Here is a 25,020-nt window from a genome sequence, read left to right on the forward strand (position 1 = left end):
TGTGCAACTGTGGGACTTGGGGAGTGGTGGAAGGGGGAGGTGTAGGTGGCGGGAAGTGATTGGGCAGAGACTCAAAGACCCGCGTGCAAAGATAATTCCCATCACACGTTGTACACGCCACATAACGGAATTGGTAAAGCTCAGGATGTCATGCAATGAATGGCAGCTATATACTTCAATTCCTGAATTACCGACAAACAATAATTAGTAAATGCGGCTACAAACAACGATCAATTGCAGATTCCGCTTCGCTGCGCTATCAAGATGCTCGCTGAGATGCTCGAATGCAGTAAAACCCAATGGTATCGTCTCTTCGTGGTATCTGGCCGCCGGGGCATCGTAAAGGTCGTGTATGTGAATAAGTAGAAACATCAGGGAGACAAGGATGTTCATTCCTTGTCAGCAGGGCAGGTGCTGTCGAAGGCGTGCACAGTGTCCTCCACGGCGCAGACCTCCATCTCTTCATCCGACTCGATGGCAACGCTGTCAGTCTCTGCTGCGGCAACATCATCCGTCTCAATGGAGGAGTCCTCTGCTTGCGGCGTTACGGGATCCTCTATAACGATTGCCTCCTCCGATGCTGCCTCAAGCAACTCGGATGTGTGCTGGAATAGGCTGGAATCAATGTTTGCAGGCTCTGTAAGGTCCTCGACGACCGGTTCCGCGACAACGGTCTCCTCTGAATCCTCCTCAGACGACTCAGATGCCCGTCGAAGCGGCTCGTCGTCAACGGTGGAGGACGACTCGAAAACATGTACTTCGTTGGGATCCGCGATAACTTCTGGCTCGGCGGGCAGAATGGTAGGCAGCACGGACTCTGCAACAGAAGATGAAGGTACGGTGGCATACGCGGAAGACAAGTACGAGGTTGTTGGGTAGACGCTGCTAGCCATCTGGGTCTCGGTGATCGTGAGGGTCGAGAATGCAGTGGTTGTTGCTGTCACAGCAGATGCCGACACAACATCGACCGAGGACACGTCGCTGATTGAAGGTGTGGGGGGTAAATGGGTGGTCGCATTCATCGACATGAAGCCCACGGCAGCGGTCAACAGCAGGATTGCCCAGTTCTTGGGGTCCGCTAGTTGCACCATCATGTAGTTCTTCAGAAGAGTGCTGAGTGGCAGTTGCGCGGCGTGAGGTCGAGACGAAGTATATCCGCGGCGACCACGTGAGACACTGCGCAAATCCAAGTCATATGTGGATGCGCGAGAGTGTGGAGATGCTTCTGAGGGCGCTACTGACTCGACGCACGAGGCATACTGGTATTGTCTCAGCGCTTCTTCCATCGCACGGAAGCGTTCAGCGACCGAGTTAGATTCCAGCATTGCTTGGGACTCGAGCTCCAGGCGTATTTCTTCTTTTGCTTCTTCGATCTTCTCTTCCATGGTCTCTTCAAACCTCGCCTTGTCAGCGGCCTTTTCGTCGATACTCCTCTGCAGAGCAGCGGCGGCAGCTTCGAAGCTCCTCTGAAGTTCCGCCTCCTCTTGCCTCTTCTTGGCGATTGCCTCAGCGGCCAGTTTCTGCTGTCGAATGGCATCCTCCTGGACCCTGCGCTGGAGCTCGGCGTTGTATGCTGCCTTGCGTTTGTCCGCTTCCTGCTCTTCGAGAATTCGCTTCTCCAGAGTCTTACGGACATCTTCTGGGATCCAGGGCGAGATCTCGACGTCGCAACGCTCCATCTCGGTCCATGCCGCCGTCCATGCCTCGGAGCGCATGAGGCCGTTGGCGGCGTAGATCCTGATGTCGAAGCGGCGCGTACCCGCACCAACACCCTGTCCAGGCTTCTTCAACTCGCGATGGCAGTCTAGGCACGTAGCCGAGTCTCTTCTTGTGTGCATGCCTTCGTGGTCATCAGTCATGGTGCCTCCGCTCATGCGGCTGCTACCGTCGTCAGCACCGATTGCCGAGTCATCATCTTCATCCTTGTCTGCGTCATCATCTGGTGCCACGAAGTGACCACACTTGAGCAGTCGGGGCGTTTTGAGTTCCAGACTCTCCAAGATACGCTCCTCCAGCAGCTCGTACTCGTCTCGAGGGTGAGGGATGAGCAGACCCCGACGCATGAGGATGATGTCCTGTAACTTCTCCTCCAACAGCTTGTAGTTCTCCACCAGCCAGTCAGGCATGATCCTGGCCATGAGGTCGTGCGAGAAAGGCAGCTGCATAGGCAGTATTGTGACGTGAAGCAGGACAAGGGGCGCTTGCTGTGGTGTCGGCGGAGGCTTGGGGCTGTGGTGGCTTCGAACGCTTCCCCTGCGTGACCCGGAGTGTCTCGACACTGGTGTCTCTGACCTTCCGGTTCGACTTGGAGTTGCAAGGCCGTATGCGCTCTTCATCCTCTCTCGATTGCTTTCGTAGGCGGACATGGGTAGTGGAGATGACATCTGCATCGCGCGTACGGACTCGGGGTTTCGGAATCGTGGCCGTTCCTTCCGCGGTGTGTATCGTGCATCCATGGCCGGGTCGCCGGCGGAAGCGGGTTTGGATGAGATGGAGCCGGTCTCAGATGGCATGGCGGATATGAAGCTATAGTGTGTCGTGGCCGATTGACGCCGCGAATGTCCCTTTCGAGATGTGTATGAGCTTTGGTAGGGTTGTAGCAGTCCGTCGCCAAGCTCTCGCTCGACCTCAATGTTAGGCACCTCGTCGCCATTCATGGACATGGCCAGATCGGAGTTGAAGGAAGTATCACCCTCGAACATAGCCGAGGGCGACAACGGCTCTCGGTACTCCTGGTCTTCGTAAATCGCAAAGGAGGTGGCGCCCTGTTCTCGCAGCTCGTCAAGTGTCGTCATGGTAGAATGTCGTCGTTGGTTGCAGGCTTGCAATTGCAGTAGCACGATAGCATGCGGCGGGTGTCACTCAGGGTTCAAGGGACGTTCAAGAAATGTGGAATGCGGTCAGGGATATAGTCTGGAGCCATCTGGGCGAACCGCGGGACAAAAGGTACGCGACCCGGTCTATGCGTTGGCGGTGGGCTGGACGGTGAGGTGGCTGGGATGTAAACACACCGCCTGGTTGCTGGGAGTAACCGAAAGCGAACACTAGCGCGCTTAGTTGCCGCGAACTCTGTCAAACCATCCCTGCCAAAGCTAGTCCAGCTGCACTCCTTCGAACAGCTCACACTCGCCCTTCTGTCGGTCAGAGCAGAACAGAGGCCCCACAGCATCGAGAACAGAGTCCTCTGGCGTCTAAGAGCTTAGCGACTACCGAATTCTTGAAACATGGCGGTGAATTGCGGCTCGACTGGTGGCCTTTCAAAGCTTGAACACGCGACCGACTTGGTTCTTATACTGTCAAATTCTACTCGTAGAACGTGCGGTGACAGCACACACCACTTGGCGAGAGCGGAGACCAGTTTGGTACCCGAGTCCGTCACCTCGGCATGATGCGGACAAAGCTGTCTCTCAGTATCTAGTACCCTGGACTCGGTCCTTTCTTTGTCTGGCTTGCGTAGAAAATCCGACAACCTAGGTCGGCGTGCCGCAATTGGAGCCCCTCAAAGCATCGAGGACATGATGCAAACCACAACGATGGGCATACACAGGAATGTTACCTTAGGCCGGCATAGCTTCTACTACCTAACGCGCGGAGCACGTCGATGGCAGAACACAGAAACGGAGTTTTCCTGCGTTTTCATCAATCACTTCTGCACAAAACACATATTTCACATTGAACAAAGAAACCTCTGATTTTCATCCACACCATTTCGCTAGATGACCACACCTACTGTGTATGTATCAAGATTATCGAGCACGTTTCCGCATCCTCCGTTCACCAACCGTCTGCTGCGGCCAGCTCGTCTTTGCCGCGATCCGTGCGCTACGACGACCCACATCAACCACGAGTGGCACATGTTTTGAAACCGCCACTAAGCTCGGTGGATCATTGACAAAGTACTCTTTGCTCGAGCTCACAGGCTGAGCACCAAAACCCGCTCGTCGTGGTGTGCGGCCACCACGGATGAGATCAGGGCTCTTGAGGATACTCATTGGGCCAATGTCTGCCGCATAGGACTGACGTCTCTCCAAAGCCAGAAGCTTCTCGAGTTTGTCGTCGGACAAGTCATCCTCGCATATGGAAAAGTTGGATATGTCGAGGTTAGGTGTTGCGGGGACGGCGTAGAGGCCGTAGGCTGTGTCGAGAGTCTTGTCGAGGGCAGGGTCAACGGGTTCTTGGGCGTGTGCTGGAGCAGGCTCGTAGCTGAAGTCCGTTGCCATGTAGGTCTGAATTTGCTGTAGCTGCTCTGGAGCATCGCCAGCTAGAGGCTGCGTGCCCGGCACTTGAGCAACGTCGTGCTGTGCATCTATCGGAGACTCTGCATAGTTGACTTTTTGCTTCTTGTGTCGAGGGGTACACGTCTTTCGTGGTGGAGTAGCACATGCTTGCTGCTCAGTCCCGCACGCACTAGAGTTTGTCTCGTGTGTGGACTCTTCATCATCTGTCTCCTCGCGCTCGATGGCCTTGCGTTTTCTTCCCTTCCTACTGGAATTGGTTGTCTGACGCCTCCTTCTGAGGAAACCTTCAGCTTCCTGTTTGGCTCGGTTGATCTGGTAAAGAATCCGCTTGTCATAGTGGTCTTCCACTCTGCCCTTCCGCCCCTTCTTCTTCCCACCAAAAACCTCTATCATGATACGTTTGTCTGCCACGCTCATCTCCAAATCGCCCAGGTGTACGCGCCGTTGTGATACAGTAACGCGGCGGAGAGCAGCCTGCCTCTTGTGCGAGTCGTCCTGGTGAGCTTCATACATGCGATGTGCCAAGTAAGTAAGCGTATGTTCATGAGGTTTCTGCTGATCCCGATCGTAGTCGGAATGAATGGGGTAATTATGCCATCGCTGTGTGTACCGAAGCTTGCCTTTCGAAGCTGCCTTGACAAACCGTTCCATTTCGTGTCGAGCAGGGACGTCTACCATGGAGAACGCTGCTTTGCCATTGGGCTCAAGTGGCATATCAAGGCGCGTGTCAATGCGCACATCGGCCACCTGACACACCTGTTCGAAGTCCAAGAATTGCTCCATGCAGTACAGGTGAGCAAAGGCTGCACAGTCGTAGGGATCTACATGGTCCCCATATGTGTAGTGCTTCTCATCGAACGCAACACGATACTCACCGGTGCTGATGGTTCCTTCGACATAGCGCTGGATGGGACAGTCCCTAAACACGCACTTGGAATGCTGCCTTGATCCGTAGCGTCGACCCTGATCAGCTGGCATTTTCTGGATCCAGAGAACGAGCCGTTTTTCATTGTCGGTTGGATACTTTACAATGTACTCCTTGAGCCTCCTGGTGGACATGGGCGCCTCCGTAAGGAAATCCACGTTCTCGTACTGAGTGTACTTGAACGTGTGTTTCCCAGAGCACCAATTGCCAGTTGGCAGCGGCTTATACTCATATCTGTTCTTCCAATTATTGATTTTCGCAGTTCGTGTGTCACCCTCAGTGTTCGCATTCGTGCGGATCCACGGTTTTGCATCGACCTTTTTTGGTTTCTCGCCCGGGGCGTATTTCGCTGGTTCAGACGGAATTTCGGTGGGGCTACTGTCAGAGCTCACAGAGACGTTACGGCGTTGTTTCCGGGTCGCTCGCTCGGATGCTCTCTCCACCTTCGTCTTGGTCTCCTGGTAGTCATCGTCAGAGTAAAAAGGCAGCTCTTGTAGCTTATCCAGCTTAAAGTGCGTGCTAGAACCTGCGGGTGGCGGGTACCTCTTGTCGTCAAACGGAGAAAAGGCACCATGCGTGTTTGAAGCTGGGACATACCCGGTTGTGAATGCTTGCGAATCCGTGATAGCCAGCGGCTCTTCACGAGAACGTGTTACAAACTGTGCTTTTTTGTCATTGTAAGACGAGGTGCCAACTGGTAGATAGTCTGTGTTGTCTTTTGGGAGAGACACGGCTTCAGCAGGTACTGGCCAAGAATCAGTCGGGTATATACATGGGCGTGATGGGTATTGACCAAGCCCGTACCCAGCAAAGGCGCTGTTTCCAGGTACCGCGGTAAGGCCTGGTGTGCCGAACAAATCTCCGGAAGGAGCAAAGGAGCTGAAGCAGTTATTGAAGTAGGGCGTTTCTTGAGGGGCATAGTAATCCTGCGGTTCATAGTACTCAAAGGCTTGTGAGACAAGAAGCGAGTTGTAATTTGATGGATCGTTTACATGCGAATACGACCCGTTCGGTAGGTGGGCTTGGGATAGTTCTGTAGTGGCGAAGCTTGCCTTCACTGGTGTAAGGTTTGTTGGAATCTCCAAGTCGTTCAGCGACTGGCCATTGGTCATGCCAGCGTCGATGCAGAAGGTACCGATCCTTGCGTCGATTTCATTATCCAGGCCAGACCCAAGGTCAAGATCGAAGTCGAACTCAGTCGCAGTTTGCGCCGACTCCTGCATGCATGGGACTCCTACCGTTCCCAGAGTAATGTCGTTGTTACATCGAGATGCAGGATGGACAGCGCCTAAGTCAGTCATGCCGGCTTTGTAAACGAAGGTTGTACGGAAAAGATGTATTTTCGGGCGTATGTATTGTGCAGGGTTCTTGCAGTGTCCTCCTACAGCCAGGGGGTCAGTTGTATCGAATTCTGGTGTAAGGCGTAGAAATCCTATGGCAGGATAGTTAAGAAGCAGGGTGCGGATATGCAATATACACGTTTGTAGACAATGGTCTTTCATCGAGTATCTGCCCAAACTAAAATAGCACACAGACAAAGGGTTGATGTGCACTACGTCTCGAGGTCCAAGTCGAATCGAGGTCACACAGCAAGTATAAAGGAACAGCGATGTCCGCTGGAATTGTCTTTGTTGAGATGGACAATACATTGCAAGTCAACACTCCAACACAGCTATCAACATATCTACACATCGCGCGAGGTTGTGGTAAGCACAGGGTGCAAGGTAGTAGGTGAGCATTGGCGGATCTGCGAAAGAACGTCAGTACTTTGCGTTGCAATGCTGATGCTCATGCGAATTGAGAGTTGCGGTATCAATCAGGAAATGGTACAAAATTATCCACATTATGTATTTGGAACAGGTCTGTGAGTTTTGATGTTTCTCATCAGGAAATAGAGGGGGGGAAGGAGATTATTGACGTACCTGATGTGTGCTTGCAATATCGCGTCCTCTTCGAGGATGAGGACGCCATGTTAGTAGAATCTTTGCAGTCGACAGCATAGTCAAGCTTCTAACATTAGGCGCAATGACAAGTCTCCCTTAAATCAAAGTAGCCCCGATGCTTCGCCCACGGACAGCATTATACACTCCTTGCGTGCTGTTTTGATTGAATGTGTGGACTGGAAGATTTAAGATTCAAGACCTGAGGTAGAGAGAAATTTGCCGACTGCGCTAGTGACTAAGCAAATCTTATCGATTGCGATTGTGAACCTTCCCCGCAGCCTCGTCTGCTGTCAATCCATTGCCGCCTGAACAGCAGTTCACGCCTCAGTCATCCAGTCTTTCGGGACGTTCGGAGTAATGATCTACCAAACTTGTGTTGAAAATCGCTTGGCGTAGTTTGAGACCATGGCTTCCTCATATGCCCTTGAAACACAATGCTACGACACCTCGATCCGTGACGAAACATGACGGCCTTCGAATATTCACCTCCACCGGGCTTCTATTGCCGCATTGAGGTCGAGAAGCGAAAGTCAATTGATGAAGAGGGCTGCTGTATCCCGGTGGATCTCGAGTCGAGGATGCTTCAAAACTGCCTGCACTTGAAGACTACTCTATCTCAAGACTACCCGGGGAGTCAACTACGAAGCCCTCAGGTCGAAACATGCTAGTCCGCTCGACTTTCAAAGCAGTTCTTCGCGGACTTCTCAAAATTCCGGCACAGATGTCGACGAAGTCCACACTGTAGATCTGCATGCGCAATATACTACAACCCTTTTGAGCGGGTGGTAAACAGCATGTTCCCAGATCGTTGTTTGGGCTACCTTGTGACGAAGGATCTGTCACGGCAATAAGGGTCCTTCAGGTCAGCATGCCGGACTGTGATCCGCCTTAACTGTGTCGCTAAACGTCAAACGTCTGGGATGTTCTGACGGAACCATCCAAGTTCTTCAGAAGCCTGGCCAGCTGCCGCTACATGACAAACTGCTACATTCAGGATAGAGTTTGGACCCTCTTTCATATGTGTGACGATCAACGCCGGGTCTCGACACCCCGGGGAGTGCTCATTTCTGTATCCTGCTATTAATGCTATCAATGCCTCGCTCTGATATACTGTCTGATCTTCTGTTTAGTCCCCACCTAGCGTGGTAATTCACAATATGGCTTCGATGGCACAAATCCAGGAAATAATTACATTGGGCAAGGTTATATTCGTCCTTTCTATAACGCTTGTTGTTTGGGCGTGGCTGGCTGTAGGGCTCCGATTATGGGTGCGGTTCCGTATCACAAGGTCTCAGGGTTGGGACGATGCGGCCATGGTCGCCACTCTGGTAAGTTGCAGACAACTTCTGTACAACACAAGCTAACTCGAGTAGTTGCTATTCACTACTTATTGCGCCTTCATCTTGACAATCACCACACGAAGCTCGCAAGGCAGATTGTTTAGAGACGAGGACCGGTACATGAGCCTGGTGGTACGCCTCAGCCCAATGAACCCTCAGTGATACTATTCTGACCTACGCAGTATGTCCAACTCAGCGAAATCTTCTACATTCTGACGACCACCCTTCTCAAAATCTCCCTGGGCCTCTTCTTTCTCCGCGTTCTCACCATGCGTTGGCAAAAGCTCATCTTCCACGTCATCCTCGGCGTCAGCACTGTCTACGGCCTTTTCTACGTCTTCATCACCATATTTGTCTGTGGCAATCCTGCAAAACTGGCAGACGGTCTTGTCGGCTCAAGAAAATGTCTACCTAGCACCTTTACTCTGACCGCTGGCTACCTCTATGGCATTGTCAACATCATCGCAGACTGGACATTTGTGCTGATTCCTATCGCTGTCCTCGTAGACAGCAAGATTGACCGCCGATCCAAGATCAGCGTCAGTGTTGTTATGGGTCTCGGCGCCATTGGGAGCGTGTCAAGTATCCTCCGCATGGTTTACCTCAAAGGCCTTATCTTTTCCCACGGCGGGGGTGGTGGTCTCAGCGGTATGTTCTTTCCTGTGCTCATGGTCTCATGTTGCAGCAGTGCTAACGCTCCCAAGCCAACGCGGTCAAAGCCACGATCTGGGCAACTGCTGAACCCGGAACGGGTATCATTGCAGCCTCGATCGCCATCCTCCGGCCTCTGTTCCGCAAGATTGCTTCAGACACACAAGAACGTGTTTCCTTATACAAAAGCCGGAAAGCGTCCCTGCCAGACTCGTCCATCAAAGCTACCGTCACCGAATCCTGGAAGACAAAAGACTCAGACGGCGACAGCGTGATTGGACTGACGGCCGTTGAGTCGAACAAGACGTACGTCAATGGTAATGGGACAGGCAACGTGGAGACAGCTGGGAACGACAAGTGGGACAGGGATAGCACGTATGGCGGGGGAAAGTACGACGATCCGTGGAGTCCAACAGTCACGATGGGGAAAGCGAGCGTGCAAAGGGTGATTAGTGTGCAGATGGTCGACGGGAGGGGAAGTCCTGCACCGCAGCCGACGGGAAGGCGGTACATCTAGACGCCAGCTGGTGTAATCGATCGAGTGCGCCCAGGAGATTATGTAGCCTGCGCATGTACTGTGTAATGACTGTTGTTTGGTAGCGTTTGGGTATACCCGGGGTTTATAGACACGGGGAAAGGCCGGCACTCCTCTGCCTTGTCGAACGTTGGCTCTAACAATTTCATCGTCTGTCAGTATGCCACTGCAACTTTCCCGTACGATGCCGCCCAGCACAGACAATAGCATACCGTCTGGCCTGGTACCCGGGGAGCTGATGGTTGTCAAGAGGTCGTGGGGCTGCGAGGCGAGGCGAGGCGAGCTGCGTGTGCAGGATCGGGCCCAAGCTGAGCTGGGTGTTGAGAGCTGGGCACATCGGAACGAGCTGGCGGCCTGCAGAGCTCCAACACCCTACCGTAGCCCGGTTCCCTACCATGACATAATTGCCGTGCCCTGCAACACAATGCGTCCTTTGCCGCAAGGGACAGCATGTGGAAACCGTCAGTCCGTCTCTATCCCGCCACTGGAAGGCCTTCTGTTGCCTGCCTCGCCTGCAATCGCGCCTCGAGAACCCCCTCATCCCCATCCTCATCCTCATCGATAGCGCCGCCCGCCCGGCAGCGACGCTGCTTCCACGAATACTTCGTCACCCACATTCCCTCGTCTTCGCTGCATCCAGACTCGGGCCCCAAACTCAACCACAAGCTGCCACGCGACAAGAGCACGCCTCATGAGACCAAGGGAGACAGCCGCTCGCCGGCGGCCGTGGTGGGCGCAAACCGCGACATGACAGTAGTCCGGATACCGCTGAAGAGCGCGAAACACCACTTTGGCGTCTCCTTGTCGCGGGGCTCCCGCCCATACAACGAGGACGCCTTCCAGGCAGGTACCATTGAGATCCCAGCGTTCGCCAAACGGCGTCCAATGTCTCTCACACGCAAGGCCGGGGCTGCGAATGAGGCCACCCCTGCCGACAGCGCCAGTGGAGATCCCCAAGTCTTCTACTTTGGCGTCTTCGATGGCCATGGCGGCGCCGTGTGCTCTGGCTTCCTGAGAGAGCAGCTGCACAGCTACCTCGAGAAAGCAACGCAGCAGTTCGAACTGCAGAGCAGCCTGCAGAGGGCTGGGCCCTCGCTACCTGGCAGCGTGCAGGACCCGAACACAACACCAAGGAGCCAGCAGATAAAAGACAAAGAGAGCCTGGAAGCCATACAGACACATACACCACCTGGCCTAGAGAAGATGCAGCCACCAAACGGCGTGGACCGAGGTGACCTGCCCACCAAGTCACGAGACGGGTCCATACCCGGCGATCCACCCATTCCACAGTCGGACAGTATACGAAAAGCCGAAGAGATGGAGCGTCAGCTGGTCAAGAGCTGGAAGGAGCTTGTGGGAGGCTACTTCAGGCGCTTCAAGCCAGAACACTTCTCCTTGTCCGCTGGCGGTCGAGGGCACCCCCACGAGAAGGAGGTCATCACCAAGCGCCATTCACCAAGCTCCACCATTTCTGACGATGCAATCGAGGGTGTTGGCATAGAAACGGTTCTGGAATATGCCTTTCTGAAAGCCGACTACGACTTTGTGGCTGCGCAAGTGGGCAAGAAAGAGGAAGACCCCGTTCGTGCAGACAAGGCCATCAACGACGACGACATCCTCGGCAAGCCCTCGCACGCAGGCCAGAACATTGGGGGCACGAACCGCTTCAAGGGTGGCAGCACATGCAGCGTTGCCCTCATCTCGACGCCTACGCCCTCGCCTTTCTGGCACCCGTCTTCACCTTCATCGCTCATCACGGCCCACGTCGGCGACACGAGAATACTACTCTGCAACACCGCGACAGGCCTTGCGGTGCCACTCACGTCCAACCATCATCCCTCTCTGCCCGAAGAAGCCACGCGCCTGCGCCGCTTCGCCGCAGCCTTTGTGACTGATTCGTTTGGCGAAGAGCGCATCTCCGGATTGGCCAACACCCGAGCGTTCGGCGACATGTCTTCGAAGCGTATTGGCGTGTCGGCTGAGCCTGAGATTCGTAGAGTGGAGCTTTCACCCGCCGAGTACTCATTCATCGTGCTGTGCTCGGACGGGGTCTGCGGTCATCTCTCCGATCAGGAGATCGTTGACATTGTCAAAGAGGCCAAGACTCCTGACCAAGCGGCTAGAGACCTCACGAGCTTTGCGGTCGAGACGTCCACTGGCAGTGAAGGCGCAGACAACGCGACCGGGTTGGTCGTCAGGTTGGGTGGGTGGGAGAGAAGAGGGGAGGGAGGATTGGGGAGCTTGGGTACCAAGGAGATGCGAGATTGGAGGAAAGAAGAAGCCAACGACCCCAGAAGGGGACGCACGTGAGCACGACCTAGTGGCTCCATATCGCAGTCTGGAGCGAAGCAGATTCTGGCGTGTGTGCATAGCTGGCGTTGCCGCGTGCCCTGGATTGTACATAGTTTGGATACGTCTGCTCGCAGTCTCTCTCATGTACTTTTTCCTTTTGTCGATGTGCACATGGTCGCTCCGTCTGTCTGTCGCCGCATTTCTGGACCACAGGTGCTGGTGGTAGTTTTGCAGCTGCGCGCCTATAGTCGAATAGCAGGGCAGTGATGGACTACCTAGGTCGTACTATAGAGTACTACTGTAAAGTACCACTATAAAGTGCCGGCGATCAGGGGCGCCAGACGACCATGCCAACAGCCGACGACGAGCTCCTGCGCCCACGCGGGGACTTCAGCGGCCAGAGAAGCCGATGCAAGCAGCGTGCAGCAGCCGCATTGAAGGCCCAGGCCGTCTCCCAGGAGAGGAGCAGAGGAGCCCGCGCAGGCGCAAGGCAGCGGCGGGGCACAAGGCGGCCTGGAGAAAGCACGACCCAAGCGAGCCAATGTGGTTGCCAGGCACCGGCCAACGCAAGTCAGTGTCAGTGCAGACCGAGTGCCTGCGCGTGGGCTGCAAACCAGTTCCAGAAACTTCTCACGCACCCGCAAACATCTCGCATCTGCTTTGTTTTGTTTGTTGTTTTCGCCCGCACTAGCTTCTCATTGCTCCTCTGCCTCGTTGACCGGCGCCGTAGTGGGGCCCAAGCCATCCAGACGAAAACTCCCGCGCAGCCAAACACGTGAATAGGTAGATCGGCCTGGCAACGTCGACTTCCTTTCGCTTCCCATTCCCTTCGTACACGAGCGCCCACCGTACCTCCTGCAGGCTTTACCCTATTCGCCGCACCACCTCGCGCACCTCGCACGCCTCGCACACCTCCCGCCACTGCGGCTCCCTTGCCTGTTCAACTGCCCGATACCCCTCTTTGACTCTTTGAAGCACCCTCCTGCAATCATGGATATCAACCAGGTGTTGGAGGGGACACTGTCTCCCGGTAAGCGGCCTCTGCCACGCTTCCCCACGCCCTGCAGCACTCACTTACAGCTTGACAGACGCCACCACCCGCCAGAATTCCGAGCAGCAACTCTCCCAGGCCGCCGACTCTGACTTCGTAAGTGCCTCTCGCCGCAGCAAGGCCGCGCGTGCTCTCCCCCCAAGCATGGCCACTGACAGCCCTCTCTCTCTCTCTCTAGTCTCAATACCTTTCTATACTCGGCGGACAGCTTGCAGACGAAGCCGCCCAAGCACACATTCGAACTGCGGCTGCTCTGGCGCTGAAGAACGCCTTTACAGCCCGCGAGTACGCCCGATTACGTCAGGTCCAGGATCGATGGACCAACCTGAACCCCCAGATCAAGTCCGAGGTCAAGCAGATGGCTCTCCGCACACTGTCGACGCCTAACAAGCAAGTCGGCACCACCGTCGCCCAGCTGATCGCCTCCATTGCCGCCATCGAAATACCTCGCAACCAGTGGCCGGAGCTGATGCCCACCCTCGTCGAGAACGTCGGCCAGGGCAACGACAGCCAGAAGCAGGCCTCGCTGACCACAATCGGTTACGTCTGCGACACCGACGACATCGACCTCAGAGAAGCACTGGGACATCACTCCAACGCAATCTTGACAGCCGTCGTACAGGGTGCTCGCAAGGAGGAGACGAACAACGATGTTCGAGTGGCAGCCATCCAAGCTCTCAGCGACTCGATCGAATTCATACGATCCAACTTTGAGAACGAGGGCGAGCGCAACTACATCATGCAGGTCATCTGCGAGGCTACACAGGCAGACGATACTCGCATTCAGCAAGGGTCATACGGATGTCTCAACCGCATCATGGGTCTCTACTATGACAAGATGCGTTTCTACATGGAGAAGGCTCTGTTCGGTCTTACCATTCAGGGCATGAAGAGCGACGAGGAGGATGTTGCCAAACTCGCCGTGGAGTTCTGGTGCACAGTATGCGAGGAGGAAATCGCGATCGAAGACGACAACACACAGGCACAAGCCGAAGGCTCCACTGAGCTCCGCGAGTACTTCAACTTTGCCCGCGTTGCCACACAGGAGGTTGTCCCTGTCCTTCTTGAGCTGCTTGCCAAGCAGGACGAGGATGCTGATGACAACGAGTACAACACTTCGCGCGCCGCCTACCAGTGTCTGCAGCTATGGGCACAGTGTGTCGGCAGCGCTGTTATGCCTCCCGTGCTTGCTTTCATTGAAAAGTACATCCGCTCTGAGGACTGGCACTACAGGGATGCCGCCGTCTCCGCCTTCGGTGCGATCATGGAAGGCCCCGAGGAGCATGTCCTGGACCCGATTGTCAAGCAGGCCCTGCCTACTCTCATCGGCATGATGGATGACCAGAACATCCATGTCAAGGACTCGGCTGCTTACGCATTGGGTCGTATCTGCGAGGCTGTGCCAGGAGCTCTCGATGCACAGCAGCATCTGCCCCCTCTGATTGGAGCACTTTTCAATGGCCTTTCTAGCAACCCCAAGATGGCTGCGTCGTGCTGTTGGTCGCTCATGAACCTGGCTGATAGGTTTGCCGGAGAGCCTGGATGCCAGAGCAACCCACTTTCCGCTCATTTTGCTCAGAGTGTGCAGCACCTCTTGCAGGTTACCGAAAGGGGCGACGCGGACAACCAGCTCAGGACTGCAGCGTACGAGGTGCTCAACTCCTTCGTCACAAATGCTGCAGCCGACAGTGTGCCCCTTGTGAACGAGCTCTCGAACGTCATCCTTGAGCGTCTGGAGAAGTCTATCAACCTTCAATCGCAGGTTGTCAGCGTCGAGGACAAGCTCACGCTCGAGGAGATGCAAACAAGCTTGGCCAGTGTTGTCATGTCGATTGTTCAGCGATTGGAAGGCGACATCAGGCCTCAGGCAGACCGCATCATGGAGATCTTGCTTGGTACCCTGTCTTCTCTCCCTCCCAAGTCAAGTGTCCCCGACACTGTCTTTGCTGCCATTGCGTCAATCGCCACTGCGCTCGATGAAGATTTCCAGAAGTACATGGAGGCATTCTCTCCTTTCCTGTACAACGCTCTAAACAACCAGGAGGAGCCTGCCCTGTGCTCCGTTGCTATTGGTCTTGTTTCGGACATCACACGTTCGCTGGGAGAGAAGGTCCAGCCCTACTGTGATGCGTTCATGAACTCCCTGCTGAACAACCTCCGAGTAAGTCATGTGTGATGTGCAACGTGTTTGATCGGTGCTTACGTATATCGACAGAGTCCCGCGCTTGGCAACCAGCTCAAGCCTGCTATTCTGCAGTGCTTCGGCGACATCGCACATGCCATCCACGGTGCTTTTGAGACTTACCTGACCGTCGTTGCTCAGGTGCTCCAGCAAGCCGGTCAAGTCACTTTGACCACCGAGAACAACTACGAGATGATTGACTACATCACATCACTGAGGGAGGGTATTCTCGATGCCTGGGACGGCGCCATCAACGCAATGAAGGCGAGCAACAAGAAAAACCTCCTTGTTCCCTTCCTCGACTCCATCTTCGACCTGCTCCGCACAATTCAGCAAGACCCCAACAGGACCGAGGCTCTTCTCCGATCCGCATGCGGCGTCATTGGGTAAGGCTTTCTGATCTTACCTCTCGTGTTCATGTCTAACTATGTACAGTGACCTGGCAGATGCGTTCCAAAATGGCGAAGTCAGGGAGTACTTCCGTCACGATTTCCTCACAGCGATGGCGAGGGAGACTCGTGCAAACCAGGACTTCAGCGGACGTACACGGGACACCGCCCGGTGGGCCCGTGAACAGATCAAACGTCAAATCGGTAAGTTGTAACGCAATGATTAAACTCCAAGCGGTACCACACACCATTGTTGTACCTGGTCCATTCCGAAATACCTTAGCTATATCTTACCTACTTGCTCCCACTGACCTCCCTCACACAGGCGGCAACACAGGCGTCATGGCTTGAGTCTCCCAATCCCTTCCCCATGCCCAAACCTTGCGGGCTCGAGACGTGGCCTAGTCGCGTGGCTGGATGCTGTCTCTCGCCAGAGAGTGTTTCCGGTTGTTTGGCTAAGCTTGTAGGTCTAGCGATCCCTCGTTTCTTTCCGTATTCACCGGACAGTGCGGACCTACTGCTACACCCCACCAAACGCGTCGACCCCGACAACCGTAAGCTGACTCCTCGCACCGACATCTGGCCGCATCAGTCCATACTTATAGGAAGAAGCGGTTGGAGCCGCGCGGTGGTAACATCGCCATCGCCACTACTGTGTTATGGAGAGTTGCCTCTTTGCATGCCGAACGCTTGTCAGACAACACCTCGCCACGACTTGTCTCACCCGCTTTCTCGGTCCATCGAAGCAACACCCTAACCGTCCCGTCCAATCCCCCGCGAGTTCGATCCCAGCCCCATCCCCCGGCACAGAATCACGACACTACACGCCCTCACCTCCGCCTTCACATCGCCACGCACAGTACGTCTCCGCAAAAGTCATGTAGCACCACAGTCTTGTAAGACGAAGCAGTAGACTGCTCGTCAGGAGAGTAGATATCCCAATTTATCGATTGAGTTCATTCACATGGCGTTTATACCAGCTTTGGTTCGGTGGCTGCTACCATGTAGTCGTGTCCAATGTATGTTTCTCAGACCTGAGACAATTAAATCATGCGTGCACATGCGTCAACAAATAACACTGCATCAGAGTTACGGAGTGCGGATCTTGAAATGAAGAGCAACGCCGAGAGGAATCATCAGATGACACTAATGCAGGCGCGGGCTTGGCTCCGCACTCGCAGTGCTGGCCCAAGACGATGACCGGAAGTAATGGAATAGCGAACGTAATATTTGTAGACTTCCTGACATTAAGGCTGTGTGATTTTCAGGCATCATCTTCGAGTTGTTAAAGCAGGAGCGAGAGCGTTGATATAATATGATGACACTCTATGACACAGCGACTCTTATCGATAGCCGACCAGTGAACTGTAGGCGCGCGCCGAGGTTCACTTCATCTACACCGGTCGAACAAAGTCTTGACAGACGTCAGCTATACCAATCGCCCCAGTTCGAAGATATCCGATACTGGGAAGCGCCGAAGTGGCGTAGGGACGTCGCACGCTTGCACCTTCCCTGGCATGATCGTCCCCACGTGGTGATGTTGGGCTTGGATGCCGTCGATCTTATTACATACGCCCCTAAGAGCAGTTAATAACCTTCGCATTTCTCTCTTGCATACTGGACTGCCCTTCCTCTGCCTCTTCGATAGTCACTGTTTCCTGCAGCTTCTTTGATATCCCCTGTTGAAAGCTGACGCAGTCCGCTGGGATTACGTTGCTCACTCGCCCTCACCATGTCGTCAGAACCAGATCTCCACCACGCCATCTCGATGAAACCACACCCCTTCCACAAACATCCTGATCGTGTAGAGCGCACAGCGAGCCCCCACATACACGCTCCCGCTCTGCCGCAACAAGCCAGCGCGTCTGAAGCTGCAGTCCACAAGTTCAACGGTAACAGCACAGCCGTCGAAACCGCCTCTACCTACGAACACGACCCTGTCGCACGCCCCAGCCATGTCTTGAACCGCGCCGACAGCTCTAGTGATGTAGAATCACAGTCGCTTCCGCAATACACGCCAGACAACGACCCGTACCATCTCTCCTCTGCAATCAAGCCCGAGGATGAGCTCGCTCAGATCCGCGCCAACAGCTCGCGGAAGCGAGATGGTTGCGGCCCCATCAGTCTGAACAAGAAGGCACGCAGTGCAAAGAAGCTTGAAGAGTTCTACGAAGCACAAAACGAGAACATTGAGCGGCTGTTGAAGCCCGTCGACGACCACCGGCGCGCAGCAAAAGAGGAGGGCGACGCCAACCACCTCAAGTATAAGATTGCCGTCATTGGATCCTTCGTAGCAAACGTCATCCTTGCGTGTCTTCAGCTCTATGCCGCCATCAGCTCCAAGTCGCTGTCGCTGTTCACTACCATGGCGGATTCGCTCTTCGACCCTCTCTCCAACCTGACCCTCATCATGTGCGCCCGAGCCGTGTCGCGTGTGGATGCGCGCAAGTTTCCATCAGGCAAAGCACGCATCGAGACTGCCGGTAACCTCTCCTTCTGTGCGCTCATGATCACCGTCTCGGTCGTCATCATCGTGGAATCCATCCGCACCGTCGCCGAACACACCGGACCAGACACCAACGACTTCTACCTGCCATCTGTCATTGCCGTTGCCATTGCTTTCGCGACCAAATTCAGCCTGTTCCTATACTGCTGGGCTATCCGCAACAAGTACAGTCAAGTCCGGATCTTGTGGGAAGACCACAGAAACGACCTGTTCATCAATGGTTTCGGCATCCTAACGAGCGTCGGTGGTGCTAAGCTGAGGTGGTGGATCGACCCCATGGGAGCTCTGCTCTTGTCTGTCCTGATCATCTTCTTGTGGTCCAGGACCGCGTATAGCGAGTTCCAGTTGCTGATTGGGGTCACGGCCGATCCTAATATGCTGCAGCACATCACCTACATCTGTGAGTCGCCCTTCCTCCCATCGCCTCCAATCATCGTACCCTCACCATTTCATTGCACAAACCAGACCACTAATACCGCCCTAGCGATGACACACTCCCCCGCCATTCGTCAAATCGACACCGTGCGCGCATACCACTCCGGCCCCCGTCTCATTGTCGAGGTTGATGTTGTCATGGATCCTGAGTCTAGTCTAAGGGCTACGCATGATATCGCGGAAGAGTTGCAGATTAAGCTGGAGAGTCTGCCAGACGTCGAGAGGGCATACGTGCACGTGGATTACGAAACAGATCATAGACCTGAGCACTTTTTGAAAAAGGAGCTGTAGGTGCGCATCGACAGACGAGAAGTGAAGAATATTGCAGACGAGGCGTGGTGGTTAAGGGTATGGAGTCGGTGCTGGTGGCATTCATGGTTGTTTGGACATCAAGGAGGAACATACAATGCCCTGACTCTCATCTTTTAACAACGTCTATACGTCCTTAGCGATATGCTGCTAATTTTTTTTGTAAGGCTGGGATAAGAGCTTCCTGAGCTCAGACAAAACACACATGCTTGTATGCGGCTTTGCCTGATACTCTGGAATGACGTGGTGAACGATTCCAGGGACGCGTGGTCGATGCGCGTTGCTATGGACAGGGGAGGCTCGCTTAGGTTTGTTGATTACCGCTGCCTGAACTTCGTGAACACACTTGGTGCTACACGACCTGCAGCTACCTTACCACACTGCGTACAGCGATCGCACGCACTTTTGAACATAACTATCAATCGATCACCGTCATACTGGCGCGCCTCAACGAATCCCCCATCCAAAAGATGGACCCGCCCTCTCTCCCACCCTCGCCCTCCAAGCTGGCTATGTCGCCTAGCATGCCACATTTCCCAACATCCCCAGAGCGTCTGGCCGGCAAGAAGACCTCATATGGCGACTCTGTTGTGCTCTCGCCTACAGCCACGCGCTCCGGTTCACGATCTGGCTCCCCGCTACGAGAAGGCTCCCCTCTGCGATCGCACCGACGAAACGACTCCGATGTATCAGTCCACGGACTTGCCGTCATGTTCGAGACTCTCGAGGTTAAGGACCCCAGAGAAGCTCGCGACCGGTACCAGGCACTGATTGCCAAGGACCGGGCGAAGTTTGAAAAGATCGAGAAGGAGTACGCCATGTCTTCGAGTCGGAAGGAGGTGCGCATTGAAGAACTGAAGAACGAGCTCAAGGCTGCCAAAGAAGAGCTGGATTTGGCTGTTTCGCGGGATGCATACGAAAAAGAGCGCAAAGCTCACAAGGCCAACGTTGCCAAGTGGGAGAAGGTCTTCAAGGAGCGTGAAGATTCATGGAGGGTGTCCAATGCAAAGCTTGTGCGTCATGAACAAATCGTGTGTCCGTTTTTGCACTAACAAACGGCAGAGTGAACTCGACTACAACAACAAGCACCTCGAGGCTAAGAACCGCGAATATAAGAAACGATACATGGAGAAGGACAAGGAGCTTTTGAGGAAGTCAGGTCAGGTGCCAACACTCCAGGCTAAGATCCAGGGGCTGGAGCGTAACATCAAGCGAGCTGAATCTGATGTCAAGTTCAAGACCGAGGAAGCAGCGAAGTATCAGGGCCAGCTCTACAGTCTGGAAGTCGAGCTGGAAGGCGTTACAGCACGGTTGGGAGAGGAGATCTTGACACTCAAGGATCGTCTGAAGCTGGTCGAGGGCGAGCGCGATGCACTCAAGACAAGCCTGAAAGAGGAGGAAGTGTTGCGCATCGCAGCTGAAGGGCAGATCGCGCTGCCCACAGCCACCATCGATGAAGAGGATGAATTCGCTTCACCAGCACGCTCTCCCCGCAAGCCTCGCAACGCACAACACAACGACGAGGACAAAGAAAACCAGTCTCCGAGGAAGTTCGCAGTCGACCTGCGCTTCCTGCAGCAGGAGCTGGCCGCAGAGAGACGCTTCCGTGCGCGTGCTGAGGATCAGATTGAGTTTATGAAGATGGAGTGTCAGTTCCAATGCTGCTCCTGCCGCATCGCCGAGAACAAGAGCAAGACCTACATACACGACAACAGCTACGCAGCGCAGATGGAGGTTATCAGGGCTTCTGTGCCTGCTCTGACACCCCCAGCCAGCGACAACGGTGATGACGCGATGGACGTTGTCAAAGATGAGCCCACCGACAATGAGAGGCCATTCACACCGCCGCCAGAGCAAGCTTCCGAGACAACGGTCGTCGTCCGTCAGCAAGATGAGGAGCTGGAAGCGGTCATTGCCTTCTCACCCACAACCGGCACATTCAAGTCTGTTCCGTCCCCGGTAAAGGCACCGCCCAAACGATCTCTCCTCCGACAGTCCAGCGGAGGATCAGCCCACTCAAGCACGCGCTACTCGGGTCCTCAAAGCGAGATCGCGCCTTTGGAGGCAGCTTTTGAGTACGAGCAGGAGCTGGTGGCACCTAAAGGTATCAACGTCGAGACGGACGAGGGTAAGACTGCGAACATTTCCATTCATGAGGATGTCATCGACGATAGCGATGAAGAGATGGAGCCTTCGGTACCAACTACAGCGGGACCTGGCACTCCCTACGTCACGAAGACCACAACGACCACAATCCCAATTGCATTTTCGCCAGCAACACCGGCACCGCGACCGGGCAAACAGCTGATGAGCCCCTTCACAGTAGCTCATCGTGCCCCGGTCCTCGGCGAGCTGGCACTGAACAACGTGCCCTTTGACCGGGAGGCTGCACTTCAGGCCATCCGCGAGCGACGGGGTAGGGCCCGAAGCATGGCTGAAGGCCACGGGACGCCGATGAAGCAGATGCTGGATGGAGTGAAGGAGAGGCGCGATATCAGCGCACCAGTGTCAAGGATTGGGCGGAGGTAGAATTTGGAATTGGTTTTATAAGGCTGAAGTCCTGAGTGCTTCTTGTTTAGCTTCATGATCTGCTGAGCGGCATCGCATGGCGTCCCGGTTTGCTACTTTGCCTCAGTGGTCATAAGCACGGTGTTTTGGATCACCTCTTGCTTTTTGGGTAGGCCAGGCTCGGCTGGATATATACCACGGCTGGGCACGGAGTTTGAATATAGCATAATAGAGTGTTGTGGTGTTGAAATTCATTCTCACAGGGACAGTGGTTGCATACGTTGTCTCTGAATTCTCAGTTAAGAACAAATTTGATGTTCCATGTTCACGACCGTGTCATGGCAACGGTGCTCGAGATGGCGGGACGATGGCGGGCTTGACCGCCAAGCCACTAGTCCTCGCTTGAGCGGCCAATGCAACTCCGCCCACCGAATATTCACGGCCACTGCGAAAGATCGAACCCAGCGACAACTAACCTCCAGCCCTCCGTCCCTCACCACCAGCAACCGCAATCATGTCTGACAACGGCGAAATCGAGGTCGAGAGCCCCGCTGGCTACCCCGTGCTCCCTAAGGAGGTCACCGAGGAGATTGGCAGCATCAAGCTGTTCAACAAGGTTTGCATACGCCCAGCGCCCGCGCATCGCTACACACTGAAAACAGACTGACACGGCGCAGTGGTCCTACGAGGAGGTCGAGGTCCGCGACATGTCGCTCACGTACGTTACCGCCCCCTGATTCGCACCCCAGTGCCGCGCGCACATCGAACACTCGAACGCTCGTATTCTTTGGCACACCGGGGAATGGAGATAGCTTGCCTTGCGAAGTCCATCGGCTAACTGATGCTCGCAGCGACTACATCCAGATCCGCTCGCCCGTCTACACATCGCACTCTGCCGGCCGATATGCCGTCAAGCGCTTCAGGAAGGCCCAGTGCCCCATCATTGAGCGTCTCACCAACTCGCTCATGATGAACGGCCGCAACAACGGAAAGAAGCTTATGGCTGTCCGCATTGTCGCCCACGCCTTTGAGATTGTACGTACAACACATGCCATGCTGCATTGGCGAGCAGGATACTACAAGGCAATTGCGGTGCTAATACACGGCAGGTCCACATCATGACCGACCAGAACCCCATCCAGGTCGCCGTCGATGCCATTGTCAACTGCGGTCCCCGCGAAGACTCCACCCGTATCGGTTCCGCCGGTACCGTCCGTCGCCAGGCCGTCGATGTCTCGCCCCTCCGCCGCGTCAACCAGGCCATCGCTCTCCTCACCATCGGTGCCCGTGAGGCCGCTTTCCGCAACGTCAAGACCATCGCCGAGTGCCTTGCCGAGGAGCTGATCAACGCCGCCAAGGGATCCTCCAACTCGTACGCCATCAAGAAGAAGGACGAGCTCGAGCGTGTCGCCAAGTCCAACCGATAAGCGTGGACTTTGTGTGTACTTGTGGGTGTCTGGAAGGAGTTTTTTATCCTGGCATGGTTCTATGGTACGGGGGATCTGATGCTTTGTCAACGGTTCTCTAGGCTAATAAACACCTCTTTCATGGTTGCATGATCAAAATGGACAATTCGATACCATCTCCATCGAACCTCTTTTGGATGTGCTGTGTGTCGAGGGGTGTGCTGGGGACAATGGGCAGGACAAAAGACTGCCGCCGCGCCGCATGGTCGAGCCGAAAAATACCAGCTTCATGTAGATGGCATGTAACGAGATGACGAATCCAGACATGTCTTTATATACCCTTTTCTTCCTCTAGCACTGTTCGCCTGCAAAGTTACGTCGACACCGACCAGTATCTTTAGCAGTATCATCGACATGCTGACCTGGTTTCGGAAACATAGCATTTGCGTTTCATGCTGTTTACGGGTTGTTGTATCACACGCCTGCTCATTTATTGGATATCACCCCCTCTATCCGCTCAGGAACCGGTCCGCAATCTTACACCCTAGCTCTTGCTCTGACCGCCCTCTCCAGCATCCCGCCAAACTCGTTGAACCCAACTTTGCCACCACGCGCCTCTCCAAACTTCTCAGCGTCTGCATACACCCGCTCCATGATATCCTTATCGACTCTAACCAGCCACCCTTGACTTGTGATCAAGACCTTGGCGCCGTCCTTTGCCAACTGTCCCAGGACCCCACTAGCCCTGACCAGTCTCTCCACCCACACTCGATCCTTGCCCTCAGTCCAGGCTACATCGACCAGATCCACACAGCCAGCGCTGTCCACTGCATCCCTCACACTCCGCACCACTCTCTCCCTACGCTCCTGCTCCTCCTCCAGCTCCCTCTCCACCTCGCGCTTCCGCTCCTCCCTCTCCCGCCTCTCGCGCTCGACAATCTCCGCCTCGGCAGCCGCCCGCCGCGCCTTCTCAGCCGCAAGCGCAGCGTCACGCTCCTCGGCACCTTCGGCCGCCTGCAGGCGCCGCAGCTCGGCTTCCTGCCGGTGAAACTCGTGGTACGCGCGCCGCTGGTCTTTGCGGGCGAGGGATTTCGCTTTCTTGGCACCGACGGCGCGGTTTTGCGGTGTTGGGCGCGGGCGCTCGTTCGCGGGGCCTGCGTCTTCCGGGAGTTCGAAAGCGCCGTTGGGTTGGGGTTGTTGGTGTTGCTCTGCGGGGCCTGGCTGCGGGGCTGCGGGTTCGATTTCGTCTTCGACGTGCGCTTGGAGACCGGGCTGTCCGGTTTGGGGCCGCGGCTCTTGGGGTACGTCGCGTACGTCGTGTGGCTCATTTTGTTGTGTTTCTTGTTCTTGGTCGTGATTTGTGTCTTGCCCTAGCCCGTCTGTCGTGTTCCCGAGCTGTCGTGTGTTGTACCATTCGGCGATTTGTGGGGCGTAATAAAGTGTGCCGCAGAGAACAGCTGTGTGGATGAGGTCTTGAGCAACTGGTGTCCCGGGTTTCGTGAATGGTAGGAGGAGGTTGAGGAGCGTTATTGGGAGAGAAAGTAGGGCGCCCATGGTGGCTGCGGGGCTTGATGCTCGGATTATTGCGATTTCCTAGTGCTTTTGAGGAGAAATTCTTGTGCTGAAAGTTCGAATTTGGCTAATTGAGGGGTTCCGATGCGAACGCTGTGTGTTGTGCAATGCGTGACGTGACTGGTGGTCGAGGGTTTGTAAGTTTGCGAGTTGAATCGCAAATGTTGAAATCACCGATGATGATGCTGCTGCAGGGCTGAGCTAGCCTCATCGGTCCTTAGCGCTCATTCTTCAGCATGTCTGAGGCTTCTCTTAATATACTGTCCTCGGCTCGTGTAATGAGCCTGGAGGCCTCCACTAGGGCTTATGCGATTGTTAGTATCTTCCTCGTCTATCAAGCACCGCTCAACTAGCACCTAAGATTGAGAGAATTGGTAGCCCACTTTCCTTGCAACGCACATCCCATCTTCAAGCTATCCCAACAACATGGTTGTCTTGCCCACTGGATACCCGCATCTGTATATTGCTCTTCGGACCTACACTTCTTTCCGTCAGGTTTACAACGTCACTAACACCGCTTGTCAAGCGCCCGGCTCTCGCCAGCTCCAGCTTTTGCGACAGAAGGTACATTCGAAGCTTCAAATCTCTCACCGCAGGCCTCGCCAATTGCACTGACAGGCACATCCTTAGGTGTTCTTTTCTGACATCGCACAACGTTATCGGTCGACACTCGCTAATATTCGCCCAATGCGTGCAAGCTCTCCCGTCTACTCCCGTCTACTCGCGTCTACTCAAACA

At 54.8% G+C, this 25,020-nt stretch overlaps 10 protein-coding genes across 11 annotated transcripts, besides 3 other annotated features; 6 read left to right on the forward strand and 4 right to left on the reverse strand.

The window, feature by feature from the left end:
• Positions 1–389: 389 nt before the first annotated feature.
• EKO05_0006966 (uncharacterized protein) lies at positions 390–2,795 on the reverse strand (the record flags this gene model as incomplete). The annotated part of the gene is made up of 1 exon (XM_038946265.1): positions 390–2,795. One exon carries the CDS (start codon positions 2,793–2,795, stop codon positions 390–392), a length of 2,406 nt encoding a protein of 801 aa, XP_038797493.1.
• Positions 1,353–1,382: a tandem repeat.
• Positions 2,796–3,746: 951 nt separating the features above from the next.
• Positions 3,747–6,386, reverse strand: EKO05_0006967 (uncharacterized protein; the record flags this gene model as incomplete). The annotated part of the gene is made up of 1 exon (XM_038946266.2): positions 3,747–6,386. One exon carries the CDS (start codon positions 6,384–6,386, stop codon positions 3,747–3,749), a length of 2,640 nt encoding a protein of 879 aa, XP_038797494.2.
• Positions 6,387–6,818: 432 nt separating this feature from the next.
• EKO05_0006968 (uncharacterized protein) lies at positions 6,819–7,134 on the reverse strand (the record flags this gene model as incomplete). Its single annotated transcript, XM_059636926.1, has 2 exons — positions 6,819–6,910; positions 7,086–7,134. The coding sequence occupies 2 exons, from the start codon at positions 7,132–7,134 to the stop codon at positions 6,819–6,821; spliced, it is 141 nt and encodes a 46-aa protein (XP_059492909.1).
• A 1,285-nt stretch (positions 7,135–8,419) lies between these two features.
• EKO05_0006969 (uncharacterized protein) lies at positions 8,420–9,614 on the forward strand (the record flags this gene model as incomplete). Its single annotated transcript, XM_038940693.2, has 4 exons — positions 8,420–8,434; positions 8,480–8,578; positions 8,629–9,094; positions 9,151–9,614. 4 exons carry the CDS (start codon positions 8,420–8,422, stop codon positions 9,612–9,614), a joined length of 1,044 nt encoding a protein of 347 aa, XP_038797495.2.
• Positions 9,615–9,881: 267 nt separating this feature from the next.
• Positions 9,882–9,915: a tandem repeat.
• Positions 9,916–10,082: 167 nt separating this feature from the next.
• EKO05_0006970 (uncharacterized protein) lies at positions 10,083–11,942 on the forward strand (the record flags this gene model as incomplete). Its single annotated transcript, XM_038946267.1, has 1 exon — positions 10,083–11,942. One exon carries the CDS (start codon positions 10,083–10,085, stop codon positions 11,940–11,942), a length of 1,860 nt encoding a protein of 619 aa, XP_038797496.1.
• Positions 11,943–12,914: 972 nt separating this feature from the next.
• On the forward strand, positions 12,915–15,897 carry EKO05_0006971 (karyopherin Kap95; the record flags this gene model as incomplete). The annotated part of the gene is made up of 6 exons (XM_038940826.2): positions 12,915–12,954; positions 13,013–13,071; positions 13,154–15,136; positions 15,191–15,543; positions 15,593–15,750; positions 15,872–15,897. The coding sequence occupies 6 exons, from the start codon at positions 12,915–12,917 to the stop codon at positions 15,895–15,897; spliced, it is 2,619 nt and encodes an 872-aa protein (XP_038797497.2).
• A 1,381-nt stretch (positions 15,898–17,278) lies between these two features.
• Positions 17,279–18,778, forward strand: EKO05_0006972 (uncharacterized protein; the record flags this gene model as incomplete). 2 transcript variants are annotated; one of them, XM_059636927.1, is made up of 2 exons in its annotated part: positions 17,279–18,452; positions 18,537–18,778. In XM_059636927.1, 2 exons carry the CDS (start codon positions 17,279–17,281, stop codon positions 18,776–18,778), a joined length of 1,416 nt encoding a protein of 471 aa, XP_059492910.1. The 2 variants fall into 2 exon arrangements, with proteins under 2 accessions (XP_059492910.1, XP_038797498.1); XM_038946268.1 differs by having other exon boundaries at positions 17,279–18,778.
• A 488-nt stretch (positions 18,779–19,266) lies between these two features.
• Positions 19,267–21,325, forward strand: EKO05_0006973 (uncharacterized protein; the record flags this gene model as incomplete). Its single annotated transcript, XM_038940769.1, has 2 exons — positions 19,267–19,809; positions 19,859–21,325. 2 exons carry the CDS (start codon positions 19,267–19,269, stop codon positions 21,323–21,325), a joined length of 2,010 nt encoding a protein of 669 aa, XP_038797499.1.
• Positions 21,326–21,818: 493 nt separating this feature from the next.
• EKO05_0006974 (ribosomal protein S5) lies at positions 21,819–22,731 on the forward strand (the record flags this gene model as incomplete). The annotated part of the gene is made up of 4 exons (XM_038940797.1): positions 21,819–21,920; positions 21,982–22,022; positions 22,156–22,339; positions 22,414–22,731. 4 exons carry the CDS (start codon positions 21,819–21,821, stop codon positions 22,729–22,731), a joined length of 645 nt encoding a protein of 214 aa, XP_038797500.1.
• Positions 22,732–23,247: 516 nt separating this feature from the next.
• On the reverse strand, positions 23,248–24,264 carry EKO05_0006975 (uncharacterized protein; the record flags this gene model as incomplete). Its single annotated transcript, XM_038946269.1, has 1 exon — positions 23,248–24,264. The coding sequence occupies one exon, from the start codon at positions 24,262–24,264 to the stop codon at positions 23,248–23,250; it is 1,017 nt and encodes a 338-aa protein (XP_038797501.1).
• Positions 23,546–23,668: a tandem repeat.
• Positions 24,265–25,020: the final 756 nt, after the last annotated feature.

This window comes from Ascochyta rabiei, chromosome 11, assembly GCF_004011695.2.
Source record: "Ascochyta rabiei chromosome 11, complete sequence".
Classification (NCBI taxonomy): domain Eukaryota; kingdom Fungi; phylum Ascomycota; class Dothideomycetes; order Pleosporales; family Didymellaceae; genus Ascochyta; species Ascochyta rabiei.